At 40.1% G+C, this 19,786-nt stretch overlaps 2 protein-coding genes across 2 annotated transcripts; both read left to right on the top strand.

Moving 5' to 3' along the window:
• The first annotated feature begins 3,412 nt into the window (after positions 1-3,412).
• Positions 3,413-8,314, top strand: LOC306940478 (zinc finger protein RFP-like). The gene is made up of 2 exons (XM_079525574.1): positions 3,413-3,564; positions 5,483-8,314. Exon 2 carries the CDS (start codon positions 5,485-5,487, stop codon positions 7,123-7,125), a length of 1,641 nt encoding a protein of 546 aa, XP_079381700.1. The 5' UTR covers positions 3,413-3,564; positions 5,483-5,484; the 3' UTR covers positions 7,126-8,314.
• A 5,006-nt stretch (positions 8,315-13,320) lies between these two features.
• LOC306940488 (zinc finger protein RFP-like) lies at positions 13,321-16,102 on the top strand (the record flags this gene model as incomplete). The annotated part of the gene is made up of 2 exons (XM_079525584.1): positions 13,321-13,417; positions 14,460-16,102. The coding sequence occupies exon 2, from the start codon at positions 14,462-14,464 to the stop codon at positions 16,100-16,102; it is 1,641 nt and encodes a 546-aa protein (XP_079381710.1). The 5' UTR covers positions 13,321-13,417; positions 14,460-14,461.
• Between the last annotated feature and the right edge of the window lie 3,684 nt (positions 16,103-19,786).

The raw sequence follows: 19,786 nt of genomic DNA, 5'->3' as shown, positions 1-19,786 counted from the left end.
TTCAAATTATTTATTTTTTAACATTTTGGACAAAAGAGCCAAGGTACCCACCCGGGTGTCCCTAGTACCCAACTGCCCATCTATTCTGAATCCCTTTCGACGTCATGGACTCCCTGGGCCTAAACTTTTATTAGACAGGTGGTTCTCATTATAGTAATGATTATGTCCTGATTGTCCTGTGACCCCCATAGTACATTTATTTAGCTCCCGTTGTCATAACTGTGCTGCAGGAGAAACACTCAGTGGTGACACTAGGGTACATGTTTGTATCGTAAAAGTTTCCAGTGACTTTTAATCAGTCAAATTGTGTCACCCTGACCTGATGCCTAAAGGCAGGGGTCATCACCATGCTGGTTTGTGGTGGACGTTTCTGTCAAAATGTGCCAGAAAGAGCTACAGTAGCCCTGAATGACCACAGGTCTATGTAGATAATGTAGGTCTATGTAGACATTTTGATATTCTGTCTCTCGAACATGTACAGTATAAGGATAAATGTCCACCTACTTTTTACATCTGTAAACTGTTGACAATAAAGTTGATTCTGAACAGGAGGAGGGACCGCTGGTGGTCAGTGAAGGCTATCGTCTGTCACAGTGTGAGGCAGATTGATTGACTGAAAATGTTATTAACTTCATATGCCACTTTCAGAGATACAATTCTATGTAACGTGTGGTCTAACTCAGTGCAGAACTGACAAACACACACGCAGTCAGTCTGACAGAACAGCTCCAGAGGTCTGTCATGTTTCTTACACATTAACTCTTCCAAGTTCTTCACAGGGTCGATTAGTTTGTGTCGTTTTAACCCTGCAAGTCTCAGGTGAGGCTCCAGGTGAGCGTCACAGTAGGCGGTCAGACACACCAGGCAGGACTTCAGAGCTTTGGGTTTGGTCTCAGTACAGACATCACAGGAGACTTCATCTGGTTCAGCAGGTTCTGGGTTTGTGCTGGAAGTTTGTCTCTGCTGCTTTGACTTCCTGAACTGATCGGCCAACTCAGACAGGACTTTATTGACAGAGAATTCTGGTCTATTACAGAAGGCTTTGTTACACATCGGACACTAGCTGACACACATTCTTAGTATTCCTGTCTGTTTAGAATGTCTATATGTCTTGTTTTCTTTCTCGGTACAAGGACTACATTCTTATTATATTTGATTTTATGGCATTCAGTTTTAAGTTTAACTCTACATTGTTGTTCATGTGCAAGTTTGATATCTACCAGGACTAAAAAATAATGTTGTCACTTGTCAAGTCTTGTACTAATATACTATAACATTTAAGTGCAAACAGGAATACAGTGATTATGTTATTGTCTCTTATGTACAGTAGTAATCTATGATGTTATCAATCATAGCAGACAGACAAAATACATCAGTTATTGTACATAATGTTCATATGACTGTAAACTCTGTGAATTGTTCTCTCAATGCAGACATTATAACCACTTGAACCCTAGCATCCTTATTCTGGGGGAACGTTCACCGAAGACAGCTTACAACATGTCACGTGTTGCAAGCTGGTAGATCTGCTATTTCTGCTATTTTAGAAAAAAAATCAACAAGGAAACCATTGATGATTATGCAAAAAAATTGGTGGAGGTATTTTGTGTAGAACGGGTGAAAAAGAGTGCACCAAGTACAGTGCCAACTCAGGTCTGTTTTCAAGTATAGAGGGTATAAATTAAGACTTGTGATTTGGGGGTTCTGGGGTACAACATGTTGCAAAAAAATTGCGATTAGGCGCATTGATGACCTTCATATAGTTAGTATACATTTTATGTTGGTGTTCATCTCATGTGGAATTGTGACAGCATGTTTTGCATGTCTGGGATTTTCTAGTGAGTAAAATTTTGATGTTTGAAACAATGGAAAATACAATATTGTTATATTTGGTGGATTTTACAATAAATGTTCATGGGGAGATTATCCAGTGTCCAGACTGTTCTTTATTTATTATTGTTGTGCAGAGACCTCAGGCTCCATTTTCGTCACCGCTAAACCCCTTATCCCTAAACTGCTTTGCCTTTTTTTTTTTTTTTTTACTATTTTGGGAAAACATTTTTGAATAGTTAAACTAGCCAATCTACATTGACACGTGAGCTTGTAGACTGGCCATTTTAACTATTCAAAAATGTTTTGCAAAATAGTAAAAAAATAAATAAAAAAAAGGCAAAAGTTTAGGGATAAGGGGTTTAGCGGTGACGAAAATGGAGCCTGTGTCAGTCTGTGTCAGTCTCACAGACTGACACAGTGTATTCCTAGAACTGGAAATGTCCTTCCTGGTAACACTTGGGTCATTAAACCATCTAAGCTAAAATGTGGAACGCCCTACCAACAGCCGTTAAGAGATGTGAATCCCTAGACTCCTTCAAGACCGCTCTGCTCTCAAAAAGCACCTATGCGGGTTGCTGCAATTTGAAACTGGCCCCTGTTAAAAAGTTAAACTCCCCCCCCCCCCACCATTTTCCCATACTGTACATACTGTACACTGTACTGTACATCATTATCAGACTTAACTTTATCCTTGAACTTCTTGTTTAAGCCCCAACATGACTGGATATACAGGTTTTGTAGCAGTTGTAGAAATATTAGACCTAAATTGTCTAATGTTAAAGCATGTTCTTCTAATCATACAAAATATACTTTTCTTAAAAACATATATATTTTTGGGGAAAATAGCCAATTTAACAAAGAGGTGCCCACTCTTCCTTGGTGCCCAGTCTGCCCACCTATCCTCTTACCGTACTGTAACTAAACTGTGCCCATGATATGAATAACTAAATATGTCTAGGCAGATAGATTTATTTCATCTTTCTATAGAGCAAATATAATGTTCCCAGCTAGGAGGTCAGGGCCAGGCTTTTAAACTGGAACTGAGTTGAGTCTGTACTTGAGTATTTCCAATTTCCAATACTTTTACTTCTACTCCACTAGATCTCGGATCCAAATATTGTACTTTAACCCCACTACATTTATTTGAAAACTTTAGTTACTAGTTAATTAGTAGATTCAGATTATTATAACAAAACATACAGTAACCACTTCAGTCTTCAACACTAGGCTATACATTTTGGCCATTTGAAAATAGCCAATCTACAAGCTCACAATGTGTCGGAATGTGACGCATTGTGAGCTTGTAGATAGGCTATTTTCAAAGGATGTTTATACATTTGACATATTTTGAATTCTGGACTTATACTTGTAACAGAGTAGTTCTACATTGCAGTATTGATACTTTTACTTAAATACAACATTTGAGTAGTTTTTCCACCACTATAGATTGGATAATGTTCCCTGGCTGGAATTTTAGATGCTGGGGTTCTCAAATGGTTGTGTACACATTCTGAGTTGTTGTCCAGCAGGTGGCAGTAAAGGGTTAACAGCTACAGTGAGGAAATGAAATGAAATGAAATCTAGTGAAACGAAAGAAAAGTTTGGTGGCAGCGACACTCTCTCTAGTCTAGATTCTAGAGTCTAGTACTCTCTACAGAACCTTTCTACAAGACGTTATACACAAAGTCTCTGCAGAACCTTTCTACGACTACAATTCTGACAAAATCATTGGTGAGTAGCTACTGCATTTTAATATAGTTAATGGTTTATACTAAACAAGGAAACCTGCGTCTCAGTCAGTCTGTCTATTAAACTCTAATCCTGATTTTTCCTCACGTATGACTATCATAGCGTTTTTCACTTCCCCAAAATGTGTGTGTGTGTGTGTGTGTGTGTGTGTGCAGCCCCCCCCCCCCCCCCCCCCCCCCACACACACACACACACACACACACACACACACACACACACACACACACACACACACACACACACACACAGTGTAGGCCGCATCCAGCTATCTAAATAGGTGACAGGTAAGCCTAGTCTGTGTGCATATGAAAGTGAATGAACAGGTGTGAGATCTGTGTGACTCTGTAATCCTTCTAAAAGTCATGTAGTGATTATTTTGTTGCTATTTTCTTGTAGTGTCTTAATGTTGATCTTGCCTACTTTTAATTTGTTCTTGATCATGTGTTTTTATCTTGTTTTTAATCTAGTGATGGTAGATTAATCGGCAAACACATCGGTATCGGCCGATATTTGCCTTAAACCAATTAATCGGTATCGGTAAAAAAATATATGGGATAATAGTTAAGTTTAATTTTATTATAATAAATTAAAAATAATAATTTAAAAAAACCTGAAAAAGCTTTTTGTGATGATGAAGGCTGCAAATTATATCAGTGTTTTCTGGGGAAGCTTTCGAAAGAGTCAATAGTTGGAACATTTAAAAGAAAAATACTACATTCAAGCTGTTTATGTTGGGATATGAGCCAACATTTCAATAACGGTGCATCCCTAGTTTTGGAATAAAGAGGCATTGCTTTTATCAAGTTCAGCCTTTTTTCAGAATGGCCAAAATAATTATATATTTTTGAGTGGTGTAAACCACTCCTACAACTGGCTTTGTTAGTTTACGTGTCTGTCTGTCTGTCTGTCTGTTCGTACCAAAAAATGAGCACGGTTGCTATAGTCACCCAGTTCACACGGGTGTGATTTCATTACGTCAGACATTACGTCAGACCACAGCTGATCAGTCTATATATCTTACACCACTCAGTTCACACGGGTGTGATTTTTTAAATACAGAATGAGATTATATCGGTTATCGGCCATAATAGCAATTCATTATATCGGATATCGATATCGGCCAAATTGTCTCATCGGTACATCCCTAGTTTAATATTATGATTTTTTCTTCTTTTTTTCGGAAGCATGAGTTCAAGTTCGTTGCTCTCCCCAGGTTGGCGGAGGGTGTGTAGATCCCAGGATCACATTAGATAATTGACACAGGGGTGTAAAAATGGGTTACAATATCGTGGGATAGAAAAATGAATTAAAAAATAAATTAATGTTATTTTTCTTTTGTTCTCTATTTTATGTAAGCACTTTGGGCTGCATTTGATGTCATTATAAAAGTGCTATACAAAAAACTCTTATTTGGCCTATTGATAATCACCTGTCAGGAGAAGTGATCATTTCCTCTCCCTGTGGCCTGCTGAAAGGTGGATTTTCAGGCCTGTTTTAAAAAACAGTGATCTGTATTTTTGAGGGAAGGGGTCAGGACATTCCACGTCTGGGTGGCAGTGCTGTAGAAGGAGAATTTACCCATGTTTGTTTGTATAAGTGTTTTTATAAGATCGTCATTCTAGGGCACTGTAGTATTGTGGATGTGGGTGCCGCTCAATTTATTTTTAGGTAATTAGACAGATACTCTGTGAGAAGTAGCATCCAAAAATAAAATATGTTTCACTTTTGCCAATTGGGAGTACTGTATGTTTGCAAAGTTTCACATGGATCGGTCCAGTGGTGCCAGAGATTAGCTGTTCAAAGACAGACACACAAATGATAATCTCCGGCCTGTTAGAGATACCTGTGAGAAGTAACATCCAAAACTATAATTGTTTCACTTTTTATTTTCTGTGTGTAGAAATGGCGTCTGCCAGCATTCTCCTGTCTGAAGAGCAGTTCCTGTGTTCTATCTGTCTGGATGTGTTCACTGATCCCATCAGTACTCCATGTGGACACAACTACTGCAACACCTGTATCACACATTACTGGAACACTAGTGGTGTGTGTCAGTGTCCACTGTGTAACAAAACCTTCTGTAATAGACCAGAATTCTCTGTCAATAAAGTCCTCTCTGAGATGGCCGATCAGTTCAGGAAGTCAAAGCAGCAGAGACAAACTTCCAGCACAAACCCAGAACCTGCTGAACCAGATGAAGTCTCCTGTGACGTCTGTACTGAGACCAAACCCAAAGCCCTGAAGTCCTGCCTGGTGTGTCTGACCTCCTACTGTGACGCTCACCTGGAGCCTCACCTGAGACTCGCAGGGTTAAAACGACACAAGCTAATCGACCCTGTGAAGAACCTGGAAGACATTCTGTGTAAGAAACATGACAGACCTCTGGAGCTGTTCTGTAAGACTGACCTCATGTGCATCTGTCAGTTCTGCACTGAGTCAGACCACAAGTTACATCAGATTGTATCTCTGAAAGAGGCCTATGAAGGAAAGAAGGCTGAGCTGGGAAAGACAGAGGCTAAAGTTCAGCAGATGATCCAGGAGAGACAAGTGAAGATTCAGGATGTCAGACACTCAGTGGAGTTCATCAGGAAAGATGCAGACAGAGAGACAGCAGACAGTGTGCAGGTCTTCACTGCTCTGATCAGCTGTATTGAGAGAAGCCAGGCTGAGCTCATTGATGTGATCGAAGAGAAGCAGAAAACTACAGAAAAACAGGCTGAAGGCTTCATCAAAGAGCTGCAACAAGAAATCACAGAGTTAGAGAAGAGAGGCTCTGAACTGAAGCAGCTCTCACACACTGAAGACCACCTCCACCTCCTCCAGAACTTCACATCCATCAACACCCCTCCACCCACCAAGGACTGGACAAAGGTCAATGTCCATCAGTCTGCATATGCAGGGACTGTGAAGACAGCTGTGGCTCAGCTGGAGAAGACACTCAGTCAAGAGATTGAGAAGAACCTGCATGATGCTGAGCTGAGGAGGATCCAGCTATATGAGGTGGATGTAACTCTGGATGCTGATACAGCACATCCTAAACTCATCCTGTCTGAGGATGGAAAACAAGTGAGTTGTGGAAACATGAAAAAGAATCTCCCAGACAACCCAGAGAGATTCTCTCTTCATGCCAATGTCTTAGGAAAAGAAAGCTTCTCCTCAGGAAGGTTTTACTATGAGGTTCGGGTTAAAGGGAAGACTGACTGGACAGTAGGAGTGGCCAGAGAGTCCATCAACAGGAAGGGATCAATCACACTGAGTCCCAACAATGGTTCCTGGACTATATGGTTGAGGAATGGAAATGAGTACCTGGCTGGCGACCCTGCTGATCCCCTCCCTGTAAGAGAGGAGCTCCAGAAAGTGGGAGTGTTTGTGGATTATGAGGAGGGTCTGGTCTCCTTTTATGATGTGGAGACCAGAGTTCATCTCTACTCTTACACTGGCTGCACCTTCACTGAGAGACTCTATCCATACTTCAATCCATGTCTTAATAAGAATGGTAAAAACTCTGCTCCTCTGATCATATCTCCTGTCAATCACACAGATTAGACTAATCCGCACAAAATAGTTGTTTTTTCATTTAAAACAAACGTGTGTATAGAAGGGTTCATACAGGTGTGTCGGTCAACTTTCATTATTGTTGATGTTGATGAATTCTATGGAAACACAAATGTGTTTCAAGTGTACATGTGTGAATTGTAGCCATTAAGCAAAAAATGTTTACCTTTCTTTCTCTGTACAAGGACTAGATTATATTAGATTTTATGGCATTCAGGTTTAAATTTAACTCTACATTGTTGTTCATTAATGTGCAAGATTTATATCTACCAGGAATAAAACGTAATGTTATTGTCAAGTATAACTAATATACTAGAATGTTTAAGTGCAAATAGGAATGCAGTGATTCTGCAATGATTGTCATGTTATTGTCTCTTATATACAGTAGTAATCTACAATGTTATCAATCATAGCAGACAAAATAAATCAGTTGTACATAATTTTCATACGACTGTAAACTCTGTGAATTGTTCAACCACTTGAACCCTAGCATCCTTATTCTGGGGGAACGTTTACCGAAGATAGCAGATCTACAAGCTCACAACGCATTGCAGATCTACAAGCTCAGTCACAACGCATTGCAATCTATTTTTTTTTACAGTATGATTACAATGCGTAGCGCTGTCACAATTACAAACTTAAATTGACGATTAATTGTCACACAAACAATTGTGATTAATGATTTAATTGTTTGTGGCGTTGAACATTGGAACATTACAACTTGTATTTCTGTTTTCCTTTTAGGCTTCTAATCATAAATTGCACAGAGCAGATATGACAAGACACATTTAATATTTAGTTATTTCCAAATAATTTACAAAATAGCAGAACTAGTTGATCTTACAAGTCACAATGTGTTGTAAGTTTGTAGATCTGCTATGGAAACCATTGATTATGCAAAAATGATTCATGTAATAATAATTGACAGGCCTAGCAATGCTATGTGTTGTGAGCTTGTAGATCTGCTATTTTTGGTGTAGAGGGGTGAAAAAGAGCGTACCAAGTACAGTGCCAACTCAGGTCTGTTTTAAGTATAGAGGGTATAAATTAAGACTTGTGATTTGGGGGTTCTGGGGTACAACATGTTGTCACAATGATAAACCTTCATATAGTATATGTTGATGTTCATTTCATGTGGAATTGTCTGGGATTTGCTAGTGAGGTGAGGAAAGTTTTGATGTTTGAAACAATGGAAAATACAATATGTTTATTTGGTTGGATTTACAATAAATGTTCATGGGGAGATTATCCAGTGTCCAGACTGTTCTTTATGTATTATATTGTTGTTCAGAGACCTCGTGTCTCACAGACTGACACAGTGTATTCATAAAACTTGAAATGTCCTTCCTTGTAACACTGGGGTCTTTAAACCACCAAAACTAAAATGTGGAACACCCTACCAACAGCCGTTAAGAGATGTGAATCCCTAGACTCCTTCAAGACCGCTTTCAAAGAGCACCTACGGGTTGCTGCATTTTGAAACTGGCCCCTGTAAAAACAAAGTTAAAGTCCCCTCCCACCACCACTTTCCCATACTGTACATACTGTACACTGCACCGTACATCATTATCAGTCTTAATTTTATCCTTGAACTTCTTGTTTAAGCCCCAACATGACTGGATAATGGATATACAGGTTTTGTAGCAGAAATAGCAGAGATATTAGACCTTAATTGTCTCCACCAGGCCGAAGGAATGGCGAGAGAGTATGTTTTGCAGTGTGTGTGTGTGTGTGTGTGTGTCTGTGTGTGTGTGTGTGTGTGTGCGCGTGTGTCCGTCCGTCCGTCCGTCTGTTACCACCTAATCTCTGGCACCGTTAACCCGGTCTATGCCAAATTTTCCACACACTCCCTGGATGCCATCGATGAACCTCTGCCCCAAACTTTCCAGAACCGCCTGTTATAGCGCCACCAGGAGGCCACACCTGCCCTGGTGGAGACCTGTGCCCCGAGGGGCACTTTTTCTAGTTGTCTAATGTTAAAGCATGTTCTTCTAATGCAAAGTATACTTTTCTTAAAAACAAACTTTGTTTATATATTTTGGGGAAACATCCTTTGAAGATAGCCAATCTACAAGCTCACAATGCGCCGGGATGTGACGCATTGTGAGCTTGTAGATCGGCTATTTTCAAAGGATGTTTATACATTTGAAATCTTGAAATGGGACATTCTTCACAATGACTAGCCTACTTTTACTTTTAGTACTTTAAGTACATGTTTGATGCCAAATTACTGTTGTACTTTTACTATAGGCCTATATTTTGAATTCCGGACTTAAGTTGTACTTGTAACAGAGTAGTTCTCCATTGCAGTATAGGGCCCAGCAAAATATCCCAAAAGGGGCGTAAACATTTGTCGCTTCCAGCCCGCATCCTTGTTGTGGGGCAAGTAGGACCCTAGGGCTGCGTACACACCTAAAGAACAAATGTTCGGTCCGTGTGCGATGCCTGATTGCTATTTGATTGCTGCTCCAATTCATTTTCAATGGGAGTCACGTCGTTTGATCGGACAAACCTGTCCGATGTGGGGGCGGAGGGCACAACAAACACATCGGACACCTTGTAGTCAAAACAGCCAATGAACAGGGTGGGACTTCAGATCGGACAGAAGGGTGGTTTTTAACCGCCAACTAATAGGAGAGAACTTCCGTTCTTGACAGCACTGGGTGGGGTTTAGGCTGTAGTCTTCTGAGTTACGTGACACAGACTATTATATCGCTTAATTGTTTGTATGTCTTCTTTTGGCTACGGCCGTGCGTAACTTGGAGAGTCCAAGTTGCGCACGGCTGTCTCCAGTGAGTGAGTCCAGTCTGAGTTATATTCTAAATACAGAAATACAGGACGATAGCCAAAATAGCCGTCGGGCCTCGGCAGTTGTGAGGCTGCATTAATAATTAGTTCTAAAAGCATGTCTTTTTTTGTTACGGGGATCACTATTGATTTTAATAGTAGACGCATATATGTCTATGAGTAGTCTAGAGTAGAAATGTAATGGCAGCGTACGAGGTTCACATGCGCAAATATAACAGATGTACAAGTTATCGACACGAATGGTACTTACGGTATGGTACACGATGTAAGCTTGTAGATATGTTTATTTTAAGCATGCGCCACCGCCACCACGCAAAGTTATGACGCGCGCACATGTGGGGGGAGAGACCCGATATATTTTATAGCTCTATGGGAGAGACGCAGACAGAGAAATATTTAAAATCATCCTGTCTCGCTCTAGCGCACAGCCGCACGCATAAAGAGCCAATGGAGCAAATGTTAAATAAGCTACACAGGTGGTCCTAAATGATTAATTGATTACATCACTATAGCAAAAGACGTGATATAGGTCAACTGCAGCGGAGCTGTTCTGACTTGAAGCTTAACTGACCAGCACGGCTTCAAGTTTAAACCATAAGATGACATGGAAATGCCCGTCGATTTGATGCGCAGAAATAACATAGGCCTATATTGAATCAGGTTAAGGTGCACACTTGGAAGAAAAGTCATTTTTTATCGGGATTCGGGGATACTTTGTTGTAGGCTATACGTCTCCGGTGAATTGTATGCACCAGCAGCAAGCACATTATTGTTCAAACACCTGCTCCTCTGTTCATCTGTTGTCTTATTTGGCTAATAAAATAATTATTAAGAATTAATGCAATTTCAAGTTGTTGCTGCAATCATGATTCATGTTGCTGTTCTCTTCTCTCTGTGTGACTGAAGGTTGCGCCCAAAAATTGTAGACAGTGATTTCCCGCACCCCCTCATGTTATTTTTCCCTCCGTCGTAAAATGACCTATTTTCTTTTTTGTCACTATTTTGTTCGCTTAACATGTCCACGTGTCATTTGTTTACATATTTGATACGCTTTACAAAGTCCAGTGTGAACACCAAACGGACCAAAATCAAAATGCAAATATTTGGTCCTTGATCCGGACCTTCTAAAAGTGAACTTTGAGTGTGAAAAACACTCAAAGTTGTCCGACAGGTGTGTACGAAGCCTAGGGCTTCGTACACACCTTTCGGACGCACAGATCTGTCCGACCGACCACTGATTACATTTTTATGATTTGATGCCTCCATGTCCCACAATGCTTTGCGCGATTTGGGCGGTGCTACGATACACGGAAATAGATGCACATATGTTCAGTGTAGTTTTCTTGACTGCAGCTAGCGGTAGGTTGTCGAGGCAGTAGAAGGTTCAAGGACCAAGGACCAAATATTTGCATTTTGATTTTGGTCCGTTTGGTGTTCGCACTGGACTTTGTAAAGCGTACCAAATATGTAAACAAATGACACATGTTAAGCGAACCAAATAGTGAAAAAATAAAGAGCTCATTTTACAATGGAGGGAAAAAGAACATGAGGGGGTGCGGGAAATCACTGTACATTTTTTGGGCGCAACCTTCAGTCACACAGAGAGAAGAGAACAGTAACATGAATCATGATTGCAGCAACAACTTGCAATTGCATTACTTCTTAATAATTATTTTATTAGCCAAATAAGACAACAGATGAACAGAGGAGCAGGTGTTTGAACAATAATGTGCTCGCTGCTGATGCATACAATAATTCACCGGAGACGTAGGCTATAGCCTACAACAAAGTATCCCCGAATCCCGATAAAAAGGACTTTTCTTCCATGTGTGCACCTTAACCCGATTCGATATAGGCCTATGTTATTTCTGCGCATCAAATCGACGGGCATTTCCATGTCATCTTATGGTTTAAACTTGAAGCCGTGCTGGTCAGTTAAGCTTCAAGTCAGAACAGCTCCGCTGCAGTTGACCATAACGTCTTTTGCTACAGTAATGTAATCAATTAATCATTTAGGACCACCTGTGTAGCTTATTTAACATTTCCTCCATTGGCTCTTTATGCGTGCGGCCGTGCGCTAGAGCGAGACAGGATGATTTAAACTATTTCTCTGTCTGCGTCTCTCCCATAGAGCTATAAAATATATCGGGTCTCTCCCCCCACATGTGCGCGCGTCATAACTTTGCGTGGTGGCGGTGGCGCATGCTTAAAATAAACAGATCTACAAGCTTACATCGTGTACCATACCGTAAGTACCATTCGTGTCGATAACTTGTACATCTGTTATATTTGCGCATGTGAACCTCGTACGCTGCCATTACATTTCTACTCTAGGCTACTCATAGACATATATGCGTCTACTATTAAAATCAATAGTGATCCCCGTAAAAAAAGACATGCTTTTAGAACTAATTATTAATGCAGCCTCACAACTGCCGAGGCCCGACGGCTATTTTGGCTATCGTCCTGTATTTCTGTATATAGAATAGAACTTAGTACCAGACTTGACTCACTCACTGGAGACAGCCGTGCGCAACTTGGACTCTCCAAGTTACGCACGGCCGTAGCCAAAAGAAGACATACAAACAAGCGATATAATAGTCTGTGTCACGTAACTCAGAAGACTACAGCCTAAACCCCACCCAGTGCTGTCAAGAACGGAAGTTCTCTCCTATTAGTTGGCGGTTAAAAACCACCCTTCTGTCCGATCTGAAGTCCCACCCTGTTCGTTGGCTGTTTTGACTACAAGGTGTCCGATGTGTTTGTTGTGCCCTCCGCCCCCACATCGGGCAGGTTTGTCCGATCAAACGACGTGACTCCCATTGAAAATGAATTGGAGCAGCAATCAAATAGCAATCAGGCATCGCACACGGACCGAACATTTGTTCTTTAGGTGTGTACGCAGCCTAGGAGAGACACAGATCAATCACTTTGCTAGAGTGACATGATGAGCTTGTAGCCTAAACAGTGACTTTACCATGCTTACACTACTTTAATGATGGAGATTTGCTCGGTTCATACTTGTGCCATAACAGAAGGACTTTAGAAGGAAATATTTTATTGTCTGGACTTTCTATCAAACAATCAAGTCAGGTCATTTAATTAAGCCACATACGCATTTATATAATCAATGAGGTTTCTATTTTAATTGTACTTAAATAAAACATTTGAGTAGTTTTTCCACCACTGTAGATTGGATAATGTTCCCTGGTTGGAATTATAGTTCTCAAATGGTTGTGTAATGTGTGTACATTCTAGAGTTGTTGTCCAGCAGGTGACAGTAGCCTAAAGGGTTAACAGCTACAGCACAAACGAGGACTTCATCAGTGAGGAAATGAAATCTAGTGAAACAAGTTAACACACAGTGAACAGTTTGGTGGCAGCGACACTATTCTAGTCTAGACTCTCTCGTACTCTCTCTACAAAACCTTTTAACAAGACGTTTTACACACTGACACGTACAACTTAAACATTGGTAAGTACTTTAATGATTTATTATCCTAACAAGGAAACCTGCTTCAGTCAGTCAGTCTGTCTCTAATCCTGATTTATTTTTCTCTCACAGTACATGACCATCGTAAACCTGTATTTCATATTCCTCAAATATAAGCAGTCTATTTGCGTTTTTATTATTTCAGCTGAGCTGTGTGTGTGTGTGTGTGTGTGTGTGTGTGTGTGTGTGTGTGTGTGTGTGTGTGTGTGTGTGTGTGTGTGTGTGTGTGTGTGTGTGTGTGTGTGTGTGTGTGTGTGTGTGTGTGTGTGTGTGTGTGTGTGTGTGTGTGTGTGTGTGTGTCTCTGTGTGTGTGTGTGTGTGTGTGTGTGTGTGTGCGCGTGTGTGTGTGTGTGTGTGTGTGTTTTGTAGGGCGCATCCAGCTATCTGAATAGGTGACAGGTAGTCTGTGTGCTTAAATATGAAAGTGAATGAACAGGTGTGAGATCTGTGAGAGTCTGTAATCCTTCTAAAAGTCATGTAGTGATTATTTTGTTGCTATTTTCTTGTAGTGTCTTAATGTTGATCTTGCCTCCTTTTAATTTGTTCTTGATCATGTTTTTTTTTTAATCTGGTTTAATATTATGAATGTTATTTTTATTTTGTTCTCTATTTTATGTAAAGCACTTTGGGCTGCATTTGATGTCATTATAAAAGTGCTATAGAAAAAAATAAAATCTTCTTTGGCCTATTGATAATCCCCTGTCAGGAGAAGTGATCATTTCCTCTCCCTGTGGCCAGCTGCTGAAAGGTGGATTTTCAGGTCTGTTTTAAAAGACAGTGATCTGCATTCAGCATATTTGAGGGAAGGGCTCAGGACATTCCACGTCTGGGTGGCAGACGCTGTAGAAGGAGAATTAACCCATGTTTGTTTTTATAAGTGGGTGGTACCAGATTGTTGTTCTAGCCCACTCTAGTATTGTGGCTGTGGGTGTCGCTCACTTTTTTGAGGTACAGTCAGATACTCGGATACCTGTGAAAAGTAGCATCCAACTAAATTTGTTTCACTTTTATTTTCAGTGTGTAGAAATGGCGTCTGCCAGCAGCAGTCTCCTGTCTGAAGAGCAGTTCCTGTGTTCTATCTGTCTGGATGTGTTCACTGATCCAATCACCACTCCATGTGGACACAACTACTGCAACATCTGTATCACAGATTACTGGAACAGCAGTGATGTGTGTCAGTGTCCACTGTGTAACAAAACCTTCTGTAATAGACCAGAATTCTCTGTTAATAAAGTCCTCTCTGAGATGGCCGATCAGTTCAGGAAGTCAAAGCAGCAGAGACAAACTTCCAGCACAAACCCAGAACCTGCTGAATCAGATGAAGTCTCCTGTGACGTCTGTACTGAGACCAAACCCAAAGCCCTGAAGTCCTGCCTGGTGTGTCTGACCTCCTACTGTGACGCTCACCTGGAGCCTCACCTGAGACTCGCAGGGTTAAAACGACACAAGCTAATCGACCCTGTGAAGAACCTGGAAGACATTCTGTGTAAGAAACATGACAGACCTCTGGAGCTGTTCTGTGAGACTGACCACATGTGCGTTTGTCAGTTCTGCACTGAGTCAGACCACAAGTTTCATAGAATTGTATCTCTGAAAGAGGCATATGAAGGAAAGAAGGCTGAGCTGGGAAAGACAGAGGCTGAATTTCAGAAGATGATCCAGGAGAGACAAGTGAAGATTCAGGAGGTCAGACACTCAGTGGAGCTCAGCAGGAAAGATGCAGACAGAGAGACAGCAAACAGTGTGCATGTCTTCACTGCTCTGATCAGCTGTATTGAGAGAAGCCAGGCTGAGCTCATTGATGTGATCGAAGAGAAGCAGAAAACAACAGAGAAACAGGCTGAAGGCTTCATCAAAGAGCTGCAACAGGAAATCACAGAGTTAGAGAAAAGAAGCTCTGAGCTGAAACAGCTCTCACACACTGAAGACCACCTCCACCAGAGCTTCACATTCATCAACACCCCCCCACCCACCAAGGACTGGACAAAGGTCAATGTCCATCAGTCTTCATATGCAGGGACTGTGAAGACAGCTGTGGCTCAGCTGGAGAAGACACTCAGTCAAGAGATGGAGAAGAACCTGCATGATGCTGAGCTGAGGAGGATCCAGCAATATGAGGTGGATGTAACTCTGGACCCTGATACAGCATATCCTAATCTCATCCTGTCTGAGGATGGAAAACAAGTGAGTCATGGAAACATAAAGAAGAATGTCCCAGACAACCCAGAGAGATTCTCATCTCGTGCCAATGTCTTAGGAAAACAAAGCTTCTCCTCAGGAAGGTTTTACAATGAGGTTCAGGTTGGAGGAAAGATTGCCTGGGATGTAGGAGTGGCCAGAGAGTCCATCAACAGGAAGGGATCAATCACACTGACCCCCAACGATGGCTACTGGACTATATGGTTGAGGAATGGAAATGAGTACAAGGCTCTTGCTGCCCCTTCTTTCCTCCTCCCTGTAAGAGAGAAGGTCCAGAAAGTGGGAGTCTTTGTGGATTATGAGGAGGGTCTGGTCTCCTTTTATGATGTGGAGGCCAGAGTTCATCTGTACTCTTTCACTGGCTGCACCTTCACTGAGAAACTCTATCCATATTTCAGTCCATGTTTTAATAACAATAGTAAAAACTCTGCTCCTCTGATCATATCTCCTGTCAATCACACAGATTAGAATTATCCGCACCAAAAGGTTGTTTTTCTCAATTGTTCTCGCAGTGTGTGTATAGAACAAACACTTCATTTTCCATGTCTGAGTTGTAGTCAAATAGTTTTCTTTTCTTTTTAGCTTAAAATATATTCCTGTCTGTTCAGAATTGGGACTAGATTATATTAATATTTTATGGCACTCAACATTGGCAGGATTGATATCTACCAGGAATAAAACTTAATGTTAATGTCAGTCTTGTACTAATATACTAGAACATTTAATAGTTCAAATAGAAATGCAGTGATTTTACAATGATTATGTTATGTTATTGTCTCTTATGTACAGTAGTTAATATCTACGATGTTATCAATCATAGAAGACGGACAAAACAAATCCGTTATTGTACGTAATATTCATATATCTGAATTGTTCTCTCAATGTAGACATTATAACAACTTGATCCTTATTCTGGGGGAACGTTCACCGAAGATAGCATATCTACAAGCTCACAACGCATTGCAATGCGTAGCGCTGTCACGATTACAAACTTAAAAGTATACTTTGTTCTTTCCATTTTTTGTTTTTACAAAATAGCGCGAATAGTTGATCTACAAGCTTTATTACGACACATAACCTGTTGTAAGCTTGTAGATCTGCTATTTTTGAAAATGTATGGACATTTTTCTACATTTAAACGATTGGCGATTATGCAAAAATAATTCAATTATCTCAAATAATTGCAATTAGGCGATAATGTAATAATTGTGACAGGCCTAGCAATGCTATGCGTTGTGAGCTTGTAGATCTGCTTTTTGGTGAAGAGATTTTGTGTAGAGGGGGTGAAAAAGAGCGCACCAAGTACAGTGCCAACTCAGGTCTGTTTTAAGTATAGAGGGTATAAGTTAAGACTTGTGATTTGGGGGTTCTGGGGTACAACATGTTGTCACATTGATGACCTTCATATAGTATATGTTGGTGTTCATCTTATGTTGAATTGTGACAGCATGTTTTGCATGTCTGGGATTTGTGAGGAAGGTTTTTGATGTTTGAAACAATGGAAAATACAATATTGTTATTTGGTTGGATTTACAATAAATGTTCATGAGGAGATTATCCAGTGTCCAGACTGTTCTTTATGTATTATATTGTTGTCCAGAGACGTCGTGTCTCACAGACTGACACAGTGTATTCCTAGAACTTGAAATGTCCTTCCTTGTAACACTGGGGTCTTTAAACCACCAAAACTAAAATGTGGAACACCCTACCAACAGCCGTTAAGAGATGTGAATCCCTAGACTCCTTCCAGACCGCTTTCAAAGAGCACCTACGGGTTGCTGCAATTTGAAACTAGCCCCTGTAAAAATAAGTAACCCCCCCCCCACACACACACACACACACACACACCATTTTCCTATACTGTATACTGTACATACTGTACACTGCACCGTACATTATCAGTCTTAATTTTATCCTTGAACTTCTTGTTTCAGCCCCAACATGACTGGATATACAGGTTTGGTAGCAGTTGTAGAAATATTAGACCTTAATTGTCTAATGTTAAAGCATGTTCTTCTAATCATGCAAAGTATACTTTTCTTAAATACAAACTTTTTTTATATATATTTTGGGGGAAAATAGCCAATTTAACAAAGAGGTGCCCACTCTTCCTTGGTGCCCAGTCTGCCCACCTATCCTCTTACCGTACTGTAACTAAACTGTGCCCATGATATGAATAACTAAATATGTCTAGCGGCAGATATATTTATTTCATCTTTCTATAGAACAAATAAAATAATATTCCCAAAACAAAAACAACAACAAAAAAAGTATAATTATTTTTCTTTTCTTTTTTTTACTTTGTTATATGTTCGGAAAGGAGTAGGGAGAAGTAAAAAACTTATATAACCCTACCCCTTAATAACTTAATTTCAGCGTCATCGCTTGACGTCATACATAAATACCAACATGGTATAAACTAAATAAAATAATTCACAACAAATTGTTCTCTCAATGTAGACATTATAACAACTTGATCCTTATTCTGGGTGAACGTTCACCGAAGATAGCAGATCTACAAGCTCACAACGCATTGCAATGCATAGCGTAGGGCTGTCGCGATTACAAACTTAAAAGTATACTTTGTTCTTTCCATTTTTTGTTTTTACAAAATAGCGCGAATAGTTGATCTACAAGCTTTATTACGACGAAGCTTGTAGATCTGCTATTTTTGAAAATGTATGGACATTTTTCTACATTTAAACGATTGGCGATTATGCAAAAATAATTCAATTATCTCAAATAATTGCAATTAGGCGATAATGTAATAATTGTGACAGGCCTAGCAATGCTATGCGTTGTGAGCTTGTAGATCTGCTTTTTGGTGAAGAGATTTTGTGTAGAGGGGGTGAAAAAGAGAGCACAAAGTACAGTGCCAACTCAGGTCTGTTTTAAGTATAGAGGGTATAAGTTAAGACTTGTGATTTGGGGGTTCTGGGGTACAACATGTTGTCACATTGATGACCTTCATATAGTATATGTTGGTGTTCATTTTATGTTGAATTGTGACAGCATGTTTTGCATGTCTGGGATTTGTGAGGAAGGTTTTTGATGTTTGAAACAATGAAAAATACAATATTGTTATTTGGTTGGATTTACAATAAATGTTCATGAGGAGATTATCCAGTGTCCAGACTGTTCTTTATGTATTATATTGTTGTCCAGAGACGTCGTGTCTCACAGACTGACACAGTGTATTCCTAGAACTTGAAATGTCCTTCCTTGTAACACTGGGGTCTTTAAACCACCAAAACTAAAATGTGGAACGCCCTACCAACAGCCGTTAAGAGATGTGAATCCCTAGACTCCTTCAAGACTGCTTTCAAAGAGCACCTACGGGTTGCTGCAATTTGAAACTAGCCCCTGTAAAAATAAGTAACCCCCCCCCCCCACACACACACACACACACACACACACACACACACCATTTTCCTATACTGTATACTGCACCGTACATTATCAGTCTTAATTTTATCCTTGAACTTCTTGTTTCAGCCCCAACATGACTGGATATACAGGTTTGGTAGCAGTTGTAGAAATATTAGACCTTAATTGTCTAATGTTAAAGCATGTTCTTCTAATCATGCAAAGTATACTTTTCTTAAATACAAACTTTTTTATATATTTTGGGGAAAAATAGCCAATTTAACCCAGAGGTGCCCACTCTTCCTTGGTGCCCAGTCTGCCCACCTATCCTCTTACTGTACTAAACTCTTACTGTACTAAACTGTGCCCATGATATGAATAATGAATATGTCTAGCGGCAGATAGATTTATTTCATCTTTCTATAGAGCAAATATAATGTTCCCAGCTAGGTCAGGGCCAGGCTTTTACACTTAGCAAACTGGAACTGAGTTGAGTCTGTACTTGAGTATTTCCAATTTCCAATACTTTTACTTCTACTCCTCGACATCTCGGATCCAAATATTGTACTTTTACTCCACTACATTTATTTGAAAACTTTAGTTACTTTGTAGATTCAGATTATTATAACAAAACATACAGTAACCACTTCTTCAGTATTCAACCATAGACCAAACATTTTGGCCATTTGAAAATAGCCGATCTACAAGCTCACAATGCTCGGGATGTGATGCATTGTGAGCTTGTAGATCGGCTATTTTCAAAGGACGTTCATACATTTGAAATCT

This window comes from Electrona antarctica (assembly GCF_951216825.1).
Source record: "Electrona antarctica genome assembly, chromosome: 2".
Classification (NCBI taxonomy): Eukaryota; Metazoa; Chordata; class Actinopteri; order Myctophiformes; family Myctophidae; genus Electrona; species Electrona antarctica.
This window is presented reverse-complemented; position numbering and strand designations above follow the sequence as displayed.